This window comes from Rhinolophus sinicus, linkage group LG04 (genome assembly GCF_036562045.2).
Source record: "Rhinolophus sinicus isolate RSC01 linkage group LG04, ASM3656204v1, whole genome shotgun sequence".
NCBI classification, from domain to species: Eukaryota; Metazoa; Chordata; class Mammalia; order Chiroptera; family Rhinolophidae; genus Rhinolophus; species Rhinolophus sinicus.
The window spans coordinates 188,007,083-188,017,814 of NC_133754.1; the positions used below are offsets into that span (position 1 = coordinate 188,007,083).

Sequence of the window (10,732 nt, forward strand, 5' to 3'; positions counted from 1 at the left end):
ACCGGGTGGCCCCAGGCTGGGCAGACAGTGAAAGGCGGGCATAAGTGTAGTTCTCGAGTCTGCGGCCGGTCTACACTGACAACAGGGCAGCAGCCTTCAGTTCACAGAGCCGATCGGGGAGCGTGGGTGGTGGCAGCTGCAGATGGACTGTACACTTCAGGGTACACCCCTGTTCAAGGGGACCTCTCAGGACCCCCAGTCTCCCCTAGCCGCCAGGCCACTCAGTTCCGGACATGGGCTCTTACTGGACGTGGCTTTCCTAGGCTGCCCCTCCGCCACCAGGCCTGAATGCCCAGCCTCGTGGGCCGTGTACCTGCGCCTTTGCCCCCGACACCTGTTCGCTGTCTCAGATCCTGAATTATTGATTTCTTCTCCTGCCCAGCCTTGTTTCGTGGGAGGAGGTCTCCAGCAGTTGTGTGTGGCTTAGGAGGGAAACCTGTTGGCTGGAGTTTGTGGATTCGCTTCCCTGGCCAGGCTGTGCAGAGGCTGGTAGGTAGCCCCCTCCCTATCTTCACCCAGGTCCCCCCCCCCCCGGAGAGGGCACAGGTAGTCCCTGGTGTGCCAGCCGGGCAGCACACAGTGACCAGTGGGTACCCTGGCCAGCAGCCAGGGCCCGAGTGGTGCTGAGGTGTGTGTGGACTCACCATCAGTGCCTGTTACAGGCCCAGGGTCCTGGAGCTCATGGCCCTTGAGTAGTTTCTGTTGGCACCCCAGCTGCCGTTCCTATGCTGAGGGAGTAGGGCTGTGGCCTGAGATCCAGGGGAAGGTGAAGGCAGAAAGCCTCAGGCCAGAGGCAACAGTTGAAGGCCTCTAACCCACACCTGGAGCCAGGCCCTGGGTGGGGGCCTGGGCTGGAGCCCAACAGGGTGGAGGGGCCAACCCAGACTTGCAACGTGGGTGTTGCCTTCCAGAGGCTACAAGCAGGAGCGGCAGGGGGAGCGCCCACTTCCGTGAAATCCCCTTGCCTTGGACTGGAGCTTGGGGAGAAGCTGGCCCCCTTTCCCGTTCCCGTTCCCTTTCCCTTACTCCCCAGTCCTACCTCCTTACCCCTGCAGGGGAGGTGGGAAGGCAGGAGGAGGTACGGCACCACGGGAGGTGGGGGGGTAGGCGGGTCATGGAACCAAGAGGGGCGGGGCAGGGGCGAGGGTGGTGAGATGGGCGGGAGACCCGCAGTCTGGGGAGATGGGAGGTGGGCTGCAACAAGCACGCCTCCTTCAGCACCACGGACAGCGCCCAGACCCATTGGCTGGCGGACAGGGACACGGGGCGGCTCCGACGTGGACGCAGACCTCCGGGTGCTCCGAACCTGCCCGGGGGTCTCCGAGGAAGAGGGAGGAGCTCGACCCGCGCGACTCGGCCGACTAGGGCTCACCCCGGCCTCGCGGCAGCAATGCTGCTGGAAACGGAGCGCGACCGAGATAGGCCCGGGGCCTCCGCGGCCGCTGCCCTCTGCACCTTCGCCGGGACTCGGGGTAAGAGTCCCGAGCAGGAGGGCCCCAGGGGACAGACGGCAAGGGACACCTGGGAGGAAGGGGCACAGCGCACTGAGTGCAGAGAGGGAAAGAAAGTCTGAGGGGCCACAGGCATGACGGGAGAGATGGGAACAAACGTGTAGGGGGCCCGAGGGCGGAGGGCCTGGAGAAAGCCTGCTGTGGCTGGTGGGTGGTTGGGGCCTGGACCCGAGTGTGTGGGGCCGGGGATTGTTGCCGACTGCCCTGGAACAGAAGGGGCCTCACCGGTACTGGGGCAAAGGGATGGAGCAGAGCAAGGGTGCCAAGTTCCTCCCGAGACCCCAGCCCCTCATTTCCCACACACAGCCCAGCCTGGACCTCACCAACTGGCCCACCCGTGCAGCTCCTGGGCCTTTGGGCTGGGTCTCCCGCCTGAACTGCCCTCCCCAAGGGCCTTTCGATTGCCACAGACGGTAGGCAATAATGGAGGCATTGTTGGTGGGCCGGCCAGATGCCGAGCGCTGGGGCCGCAGCCCCCACCCGCTGCCCACCCGCTCCTTCCCCAGTCAAACCACACATGGCCCCTCTCGGGCAGGCCTCTGTGGCAGCTGACACTCAACGCAGCACCCACTCAGTCCCGCTTGTGCGCCATGCCCTGTCCTTCTGGGTAACGAGTGCAGTGCACAGGAAAGGGCTGCAGTGCTGGCCACATGGGCCTTTGCTCAAAACGGAGAATTGCACTGACCAGGTGACTGGTGGCCAGGAGGAGGCAGGGGGAGATGGGGCATTACTGTGGGACTCCCAGGTGGAGGGAACTGGAGGATGGCATCAGCCTGCTAGTCCCTCAGCACTTTGGGGAGTGGGTCCTGCTCCGTGCCTGGTGCCCCGCCTTCCCCATGCCCCACACTGCAAGGGGCCCTCAATGCTGTGTCCTGATGGTGGGTGCCTGCATGGGGTTGGCACTGGCCTGTGGCCAGGTGCTGTGTGCCCTCTGGTCAGGAGCAGCTGCCCTAGGGTAGGTGCATCTCTCTACATGCAAGGAGGGGTGGGTTCCTACAGGCTCACCTGTTTAGATTGGGGCAGGATGTTGGAAAATCAGGTGCAGGCGCTGCGTTCTGTGAAAGCAGGGTGCTGAGGGGTGGAGGAAAGTGAGGGAGGATTCCTGGCTTTCCCAGCTCTGTCCCTGCTGACCTGGAGTCTTGGCTGCCTGTCCAGGCCGGGGACAGTGGGTTTCCCTCCTGAGACTTGCTCTCCTTCGTTATGCTCACTCGTAGCAAAAGTTCCAAGGGTGGGGCCCAGAAGCTGGTCAGAGCTGGGAGGTCTGAGGTTGAGTCCGGCTCCTAGTGGCTTCGCTGTGAGCCCTTGGGCGCCACACTCACGCTCTCTGGGTCTCGGGTGGCCTTCGTCCCAACCAGACGTTGTCACCAAGCCTCCCAGCTCCGTCTCTTGAGCCGAGCCTCAGCGGCGTAGCACCCGGCCCCCTCCCTAACCCTCCTCCCAGGACCCCAGCCTACGTGCGCGCGCTCTCTGGAGTCCAGGCCTCAGCCTGCGCCCGCGGCGCAGGGGCAGGAAGCCGCGAGGCCCCAGCCAGTGCCCGCGGGCAGTCCTGACCCGGCTCCTCCTCTGCCCGTCCCCGCCCTCCCACCGGCACTTGAAGTGGCGTATGGGCACCGTGAGTCCCCGCGCCAAGGCGCGCAGAGCTGGCGGACGCCCCCAGCGAGTCTTAGCGACCCCTCTGGCCCCGCCCCGTGCCGCGGTCCCGCCCCCAGCCGCTCCGCCCTCGGCGCGGCCGGAGGCTCCGGGCCCGGGGCCGCCCGCAGGCTCAGCGCCCAGCAGTGCCGGGAGTCGCTCGGATGCCGGCCCGGGGCCACTGAGGCCGTGGCCTCACCAGGCCCCGGGAAAGTTCGGAGCCGGAGAGCACGGGCGCCGGGAGGCTGGACCCATGGAGGCTCGCGGGGAGCTGGGCTCGGGCCGGGAGTCAGCGGGCGGCGACCTGCTGCTGGCGCTGCTGGCACGGAGGGAAGATTTACGCCGAGGTGGGTGCCCTGGCTGAGCGGCTGCACCAGGGAGGGCGGACCACCAGGACATCCAGAGGCCCTCGCTCTTTTCTGGGCCTGGCTACAGGACCCTTGGGATCCGGGCGGAAGTGGGTGCAAGGGCCCCGGCACGTCACCGCCTGGGCACCCCTGCAGCAAGTTTGCGTTGGGGCCTCTGGAGCTGTGTTGTCGGGTGTGTGGTCGCTGCGTTGCACCGCTCAGGCCAGGAGCCCTCGGGATCCCAGGACCTGTTTAGAAAACCCTCTCCGAGATAGGGAGAGTTTGCAGAGAACAACCATGGGGCCCAGTGACCACGGGGCAGGAGGATGCCCAAGAGGACAGCCCCCTTCCAGACCTTCCACACTTTTCCGGGAAGAGAGTCAGATGCAGGGGCCCAGGTGAGGCTGGACCCCATCTGTAGATGCCTCTAGCTGGGGTCTTGGCGTCTGCACCCACACGCACCTGTTCTGTTGGCCCACTCTGGGCTGCTGATCTTCAGGACCCTTGTACAGGAAAGCCCCCAGCTTCCTACTGGTACCAGGCTCACTCCCAGTGCTTTGGCTCCTGGGGAATCAGGGCCATTCTCCGTGGGCTTCTGGGCTGGCGGGACCGGCAGGATGGATACAGGTGGGGACTGGCAGGAGCAGAGCAGGTGGGAAAGGGGTTACATCCAGGCTGTGGGGTCCTATCCTCCCCTACTTATTTATTTTCCGACGGTTTCTGGGAGGGGTTGACCACAGGGGCTGTGAGGAAGGGGTGGGAGGGCGGAAATGAAGGAGGGAGGGAGGGGAGGCGGGCTCCAGGCTACCGCTCAGGAGAGCTGGCAGGCAGCGGGCGGCGGGAGGGCAGGAGGCTCTCCTGGGCCCAGCCAGCGCTGAGGGTAGAAGACCCGCCGAGGCTGGAGCCGCCATGCAGCGTAAGGCCCGGATCGCCAGGGTTTCGCGGGGAGCGCGAAGGGCGCGGCGGGTGCGGCTTTTGCCAGACGCGGGCTCCGGGGGCGGCTTGGTTGGGGAGCTGTCCGGGCCGCGGTGCTGAATACACGTTGCGAGGGCCGATCCAGCCATCATCAGCTCTATGCCAGGGGTCTTTGCTGTCCTGCAATCGCGGGTCCAGGTGGGGAACCGGTGCGCCCGGCGGATCCCCAAGGCTCCGCACCTGGGGCCGCGTTTTGCCTGACGCGGGAACGCGTCCTTCGTGGGTTTCCCGCTGCTGCGGGAGGGAGGTCTATCCGAGAGAGGTCCTTTTCTTGTCCTCCACCCATTGCCTGTGGGCCTGGAGCCGGAGGGGTCGGGGCCAGCGAGGTGAGCACGGTTATGGGGGTGCAATATTTGTGTGGTTTCCAGCTCCTTGCGCGTCGCTCTCTCAGCCCCAGGAGACTTTTTCTGAATTAACAGGGAGGCCTCACCTCACGAGCACCCTGAAAAGTCCCTCATGGCCCCGGGACCCCTGCAGGTCACCCCCGAGTTTCCCCAGCCTGTCTTCCCAGGCCTGCAGTCCCAAGGGAGCAGAACCCGTGAGAACCTGGTGCTGAAGTAACTGTAAGGGAGAGCAAACTGCCTACTGTGTGCTCCGGTACCCATGCTTGAGCATGAGAGCAATTCATCCATTTGTCCAGTCCACTCACAAGTCCCCCCTCAGCCCCCCGCAGACGGGGAGGGCAGCGGCTTTTACCTTGGTAGCCTGCAGACAGGGCCACCGGGCTGGACGGCCACGCTTACAAGGAATGTTTCCTTCCACCAGGGTGCTTAATTGTGCAAAGTAACAAGGGAGATTGTGTGGTGGGTGCCCCCCCAGCCACATGTGCCTGGCCTCCGGGTGATGGTAAGGACCCGTTTGCCAGCTCAGCCTCTAAGAGAGCTCCTGGGGCAGGATTTTCCTAACAGACCAGTGTGCAGCCCTCCAGTGGTCCGTGCACCGGGACCACTTTGAGACTGACGGTATCTGGCCTAAAGGAATGGCCTGGGTACCTTCTCACTCACCCGAACGTTTCTAAACCGATTTTGGTTTTCCTGAATTTTAACTGCAGGTTGGGCTGTGGGCTTCTGTGCCATATACTCTCTGCACTTGGGGAGCCAGGCGGCCCCTCAAGCCGGCTGGGGAAGAGGGTGTGCAGGGCAGGGGCCTCCCTCAGCAGCCCTGGGTCTGGGGCTGGGGTGGAAGGTGACTTCCGTGCTTCCCGTGACCACGGCAGCTCCTCGCCTTGCAGAGATCCCGCTGTGTGCTGGCTGCGACCAACACATCCTGGACCGCTTCATCCTCAAGGCCCTGGATCGCCACTGGCACAGCAAGTGCCTCAAGTGCAGTGACTGTCACACGCCGCTGGCCGAGCGCTGCTTCAGCCGCGGGGAGAGCGTGTACTGCAAAGAGGATTTCTTCAAGTGAGCCTGGCTGCGGGGGGGTGGGGCGCCGGGGGACAGCGGCACCGTGTGCCCCCGTGAAAAGGAGGCCTGGGGTGGCCACCCCGAGGGACCCCCGACTCGCAACAATAACCAGACCAGGAACCCTGGAAGCCCGCGTTTCCAGACTCCCTCCTGTCACACAGGCAGGGCGCCCTGGGGCCCCTCCTGTGGCGGGCGGCTGAGCCTGGCTAACACATCAACAAAATATTTTTACGTATTTAATTTTGTAAATTGCAGAAGCAGTCGTTAAAAAAGATAATCCCAAGTTTGTAGAACTGTGTTGAAGTTACTCCCTCTTAGTGTTGATCTTGTTTTTGTCCTTGGTGCTGGGGCGGGGGCGGGGGTGGGCGCCTTCCGGTCACAGGTCTCTGGTTTCTAAGGGATTCACCTCCCTGACGCCCCACCGAGGACTCGGTGCCCCCCGGGGCCCCTGGGTCGCCTCTCCGTACTCTATGCGGCTCTACCCGGGCTGCCGGGCAGGTGACCAGGGCAGCGCCCACGAGCCTCCCTCCCGGAACCGCCCTGCGCGGCGCCGCGCTCGAGCCTCTCGCACCCGCTCCGGGCGAAGGGGCCGCCTTCGCCGAGCTGAGCCGCACCCTGTGCGTCCCGCAGGCGCTTCGGAACCAAGTGCGCCGCGTGCCAGCTGGGCATCCCGCCCACGCAGGTGGTGCGCCGCGCCCAGGACTTCGTGTACCACCTGCACTGCTTCGCCTGCGTGGTGTGCAAGCGGCAGCTGGCCACGGGCGACGAGTTCTACCTCATGGAGGACAGCCGGCTGGTGTGCAAGGCGGACTATGAGACGGCGAAGCAGCGAGGTCAGCGGGAGGGGGCGACAGTCGCCGGGGCTGGCCTTGGCGCCCCTCTTCCTCGTCTGCAAAGTGGGGCTAAGGCCAATCCGGGTGGGGCGCGGAGGGATCCCCACCTCCAGCGCCCGCTGCGGAGCGCTCACTAAGGGGCCCGAATTTGAGCGCCTTCCCTCCAGGCTGGAGCGGTGAGGGGACCCTCGCCCTTTGGCCTCGGAGCCGGAAGGGGGGGAGGGTAATGAACAGACCCACTTTGGGGAAGCCGGGGTCTGGGGTCTTAGCCGCCGCCTCACTCGCGAGCACAGGGAGACCGGTCTGAATTATGTAAAGTATCACCTCTGGGCTGAATTATCGCCCTAAGTCCTTGACCTTCGAGAAGATCGGGCCCTACCCACACCCTTAGAACAAAGAGGGGGCCTGCGGGTTCCTAAAAAAGGCCGCCGCGGAGCCGCCGGGGCCCAGACGCCTCCACCCCGTTTTCTCCGTTTCTCCCAGCACCCGCGCGTCCCACAAAGCCCCTCTGGCCCCGCAGCCACGGCGGTCGGTCGCTGGGGGAATCGGCATTAGGGGCCCCGATGTCCCCGCGCACGGAGGGGAGGGAGCGCTGGGCGGCGGGAGTAGCGGGCCCAGCCTCAAGGCTCCCCTGCGATGCAGAGGCGGAGGCCACGGCCAAGCGGCCTCGCACGACCATCACCGCCAAGCAGCTGGAGACGCTGAAGAACGCCTACAACACGTCGCCCAAGCCGGCGCGCCACGTGCGCGAGCAGCTCTCGTCTGAGACCGGCCTGGACATGCGCGTGGTGCAGGTCAGCGCCCCGCACGCCGGCGCCTGCGGCCTCCCTGCCCTCCCCGGTCCTGCGGCCACTCACCCGTCCCCGCCCCCTCCTCAGGTGTGGTTCCAGAACCGCCGGGCCAAGGAGAAGAGACTCAAGAAGGACGCGGGCCGGCAACGCTGGGGCCAGTATTTCCGCAGCATGAAGCGCGCCCGCGGCGGCTCCAAGTCGGACAAGGACAGCGTCCAGGAGGAGGGGCAGGACAGCGACGCCGAAGTCTCCTTCACCGGTACGGCGGGCCAGGGACGGCCACCGCGGCCGCCTCGCAGACACGAACTCCCGCATCCCCGAGAGCAGGCAGTGCTGAGGGCCCGAAGAACGTGGGGTGGGTTGGTTGGTTGGTTGCAGGAGGCCTGTAAATCTGAATTTCCTCTCAGTGGCCTCTTTAGTCTTACTTTAAAAAATTCTCTCGTAGACTCTGGTTCCCCATCCCCAAGCCTGGTGAGTTGGCCGCTCAGGACCACTGCTCTTCCCTTGGTTGGGGACAGAAGCCCTGTGACCGGGCTTGTCCTTCAGCAGGTGTTCTTATGGGGGAGGGTCCAGACCAGAGGGTCTCTGGCTCCCTGCGCTCGCAATGACTTTTAGGAAACTGGGCAGCACAATGTTGGGGTAAACGGTTAACAAGTCCTGGGTGCTTGGTGTTGGGAGGGTCCCCCTTCCTCTGTGGCAGCCGATCATTCTCTTACACCAAGGGACCCTCACACCCCACCCCTCAATGCCCATCCTCAGAGAGGCTGTGCAGGTGACTGTTTCTGGCTGCTTTGTGACCCTAGGCTACTCACCCAGCTTCTCTGGGCTTCAGGTAACTTGTCTGCAAAGTGGGGGTGAGTGGTACCTGTGCCACCCCTCCCAAGGCAGCTTTGGGGATTGTCCCGGAGCCCTGCTCCCTGACCTGACCGCTCCTGGCACCGTCCCACGGGGATCCTCCATTCCTTAGACGCCTGGTGGGACGGAGCTGAACCAACGCAGGGGTGGAGAGGTGGGGACAGAGGGCCGGTGAGTTCTAAGAGCAGAAGAGAGTTGGGCTGGCCGGTTGTGTGATGTGGGGCAGGTCACCCCTGCAGCAGGGGCACTGAGGGGGTCTAGAGGTGGAGGGGGGTGAGCACTGAGCAGCGCCCTCTGCTTCCATTGCAGAAGAACCGTCCATGGCCGAGATGGGCCCTGCTAACGGCCTCTATGGCAGCCTAGCGGAGCCTACCCCAGCCTTGGGCCGGCCCGCGGGAGCACCAGGCAGCTTCCCGCTGGAGCATGGGGGCCTGGCCGGCCCGGAGCAGTACCGAGAGCTGCGCCCGGCCAGCCCCTACGGCGTCCCTCCGTCCCCGGCTGCCCTGCAGAGCCTTCCAGGCCCCCAGCCCCTCCTCTCCAGTTTGGTGTACCCGGATGCTGGCTTGGGCCTTGTGCCCTCGGGGGCTCCAGGTGGGCCCCCACCCATGAGGGTGCTGGCAGGGAACGGACCCAGCTCTGACCTGTCTACCGGGAGCAGCGGGGGCTACCCCGACTTCCCTGCTAGCCCCGCCTCCTGGCTGGATGAGGTGGACCACGCCCAGTTCTGACCGAGGCTCCTGGCTCCACTGAGTACCTGACTGGAAGCGTCTGGTCCGCAGCTCTGCCCCTGGCTGGGTGGCCTGGAGCTGCACTCTCCTCCATTCCCGAAGCCCTGGGAAGCCCTGGACCTCCGAGAGAAGCAGGTGCCACCAGCGGGGGACAGGATGAGGACGCCAAGGGAGGGCTCGGTTCTGTGGAGCACCCTTGGAGCAGGGGCTGTCCATGCCCCCTAGTCCTCTGACACAGGGCTGGCCCACCTGGTGACTACCCAGCAAGCCTTGTTTTATAAGCAGATTTCTCCCTTTATCGACCAATTAACTGAGGGCTTGCTGCTGATAATAGACATGAAATGTCACCCCATCTAGGCCTGGCCTTCACGCTGTGGCCTCTCCCAGCCCAGACCAGCACAGCCCTTAGGCTGGAAGATGCTTTAATTTCGAAAATTAAAAAATAATGCTAATCGTGCTTTCATTTCCCAGGGTCCATCTTTCTGAGTTGTGTAGCACCCTGGCCCCACTTTAGGTCAGAGATGGGCCTCGTTCCTCCAGGGGTGAGGCAGTAGTGCGGGGGAGGAGGGCATGCCGGTGTCCTTTCTGATCCCTCTGGGGCCTTCCTGCCACCAATCCCCACCTTCCCCAGGAGCCTCCCCACCCCTCCCCCCGGTGCAGCCGGCTCTAGATCTTTCTGTTCTTGACTCCACTAGTTTGTGGAGTTGACCGGACTCCTTGGGGGCCCCTCGTGTCCAGATCTACCCCGTGTCCAGATCAGCCCACTAGGAGATCCCTCCCCGCACAGACTAAGTTTTCACACCCCTCCCAGTCACAGTCTCCCGCCCTGGGGTCCAGGCCACGCCCAGACCACCCATTTCCGTTGCCAAACAGCCAGGGGCCTTCCGTCCCAGCCCCTGCTCTAACTGCCAGAGGGTTGGACATCCCGCTGGAGAAGGCTGGGGCGGGGCTGCTCCGAGCTTGCCCCCTCTCCTCCGTCTGATGCTCTCTGGCTGGGGTCCCCAGATACAAAGGCCGGCTGCGTGTAAGTCCGAGTAATTCCTGCAAACCTGCATCCCAAGCTGCCTGTTGGTTCTGTGAACGTCCCGTGTCTTTTATTTATTCTCTGACCATCGGCTTTTTCCAAGACTTCAATAAATTTGTCAGTTGCAGACGTTGGAAGGTCCGTGTCTTCAGTGAGGCCAGGGGGGTGGGGATGGGGCGCAGGCAGAGCTTGGCGTTAGGGTGGGGGTCGGTTCTTTGAAAGCTGGGAGGCCGTGTTGGAGTCGCTGCTGGCTCCTCGCCAGGGATGACACCTGGTGTGAACTGGGGCCCTTTTGTCCCTGGATCTTGGCCAAACTTCCAAGCACTGGAAGGAGATGTAGGGGAACAGGCTGTCCCTCCATGGGGGGAGGGGCTGGGGCCTCCACACTGTCCCTGTGAGAGGCAGGGGCTGGGGTGGCCAGGGAATTTGATAGAGCACAGCTTACACCTTGGAGCTGGCACCATTTGGTGGGTGGGGGAGGGCTGGTGGAGTCAGCTGGTCAGGAGAGTCACGGCACATGGTCACCGGGGTCTCTCCAACTTGGACTCCAGTCCCAGCCATCTGCTAACTTGCTGTGTGACTCTGAGCAAGTGACCTGCCTCCTCTGAGCCCCCTTTTCTCCTGTGGAGACAG

General features: G+C 64.2%; 1 protein-coding gene across 3 annotated transcripts; it reads left to right on the top strand.

Annotated features, from left to right (window-relative positions):
* The first annotated feature begins 126 nt into the window (after positions 1 to 126).
* Positions 127 to 10,226, top strand: LHX3 (LIM homeobox 3). Of its 3 annotated transcripts, XM_019756853.2 has the most exons (7): positions 127 to 489; positions 1,219 to 1,472; positions 5,694 to 5,865; positions 6,499 to 6,701; positions 7,344 to 7,495; positions 7,580 to 7,751; positions 8,657 to 10,226. In XM_019756853.2, exons 2-7 carry the CDS (start codon positions 1,391 to 1,393, stop codon positions 9,073 to 9,075), a joined length of 1,200 nt encoding a protein of 399 aa, XP_019612412.1. In that variant the 5' UTR covers positions 127 to 489; positions 1,219 to 1,390; the 3' UTR covers positions 9,076 to 10,226. The 3 variants fall into 3 exon arrangements, with proteins under 3 accessions (XP_019612412.1, XP_019612413.1, XP_019612411.1); XM_019756854.2 differs by lacking the exon at positions 127 to 489 and having other exon boundaries at positions 1,196 to 1,472; XM_019756852.2 differs by lacking the exons at positions 127 to 489; positions 1,219 to 1,472 and adding an exon at positions 3,247 to 3,487.
* Positions 10,227 to 10,732: the final 506 nt, after the last annotated feature.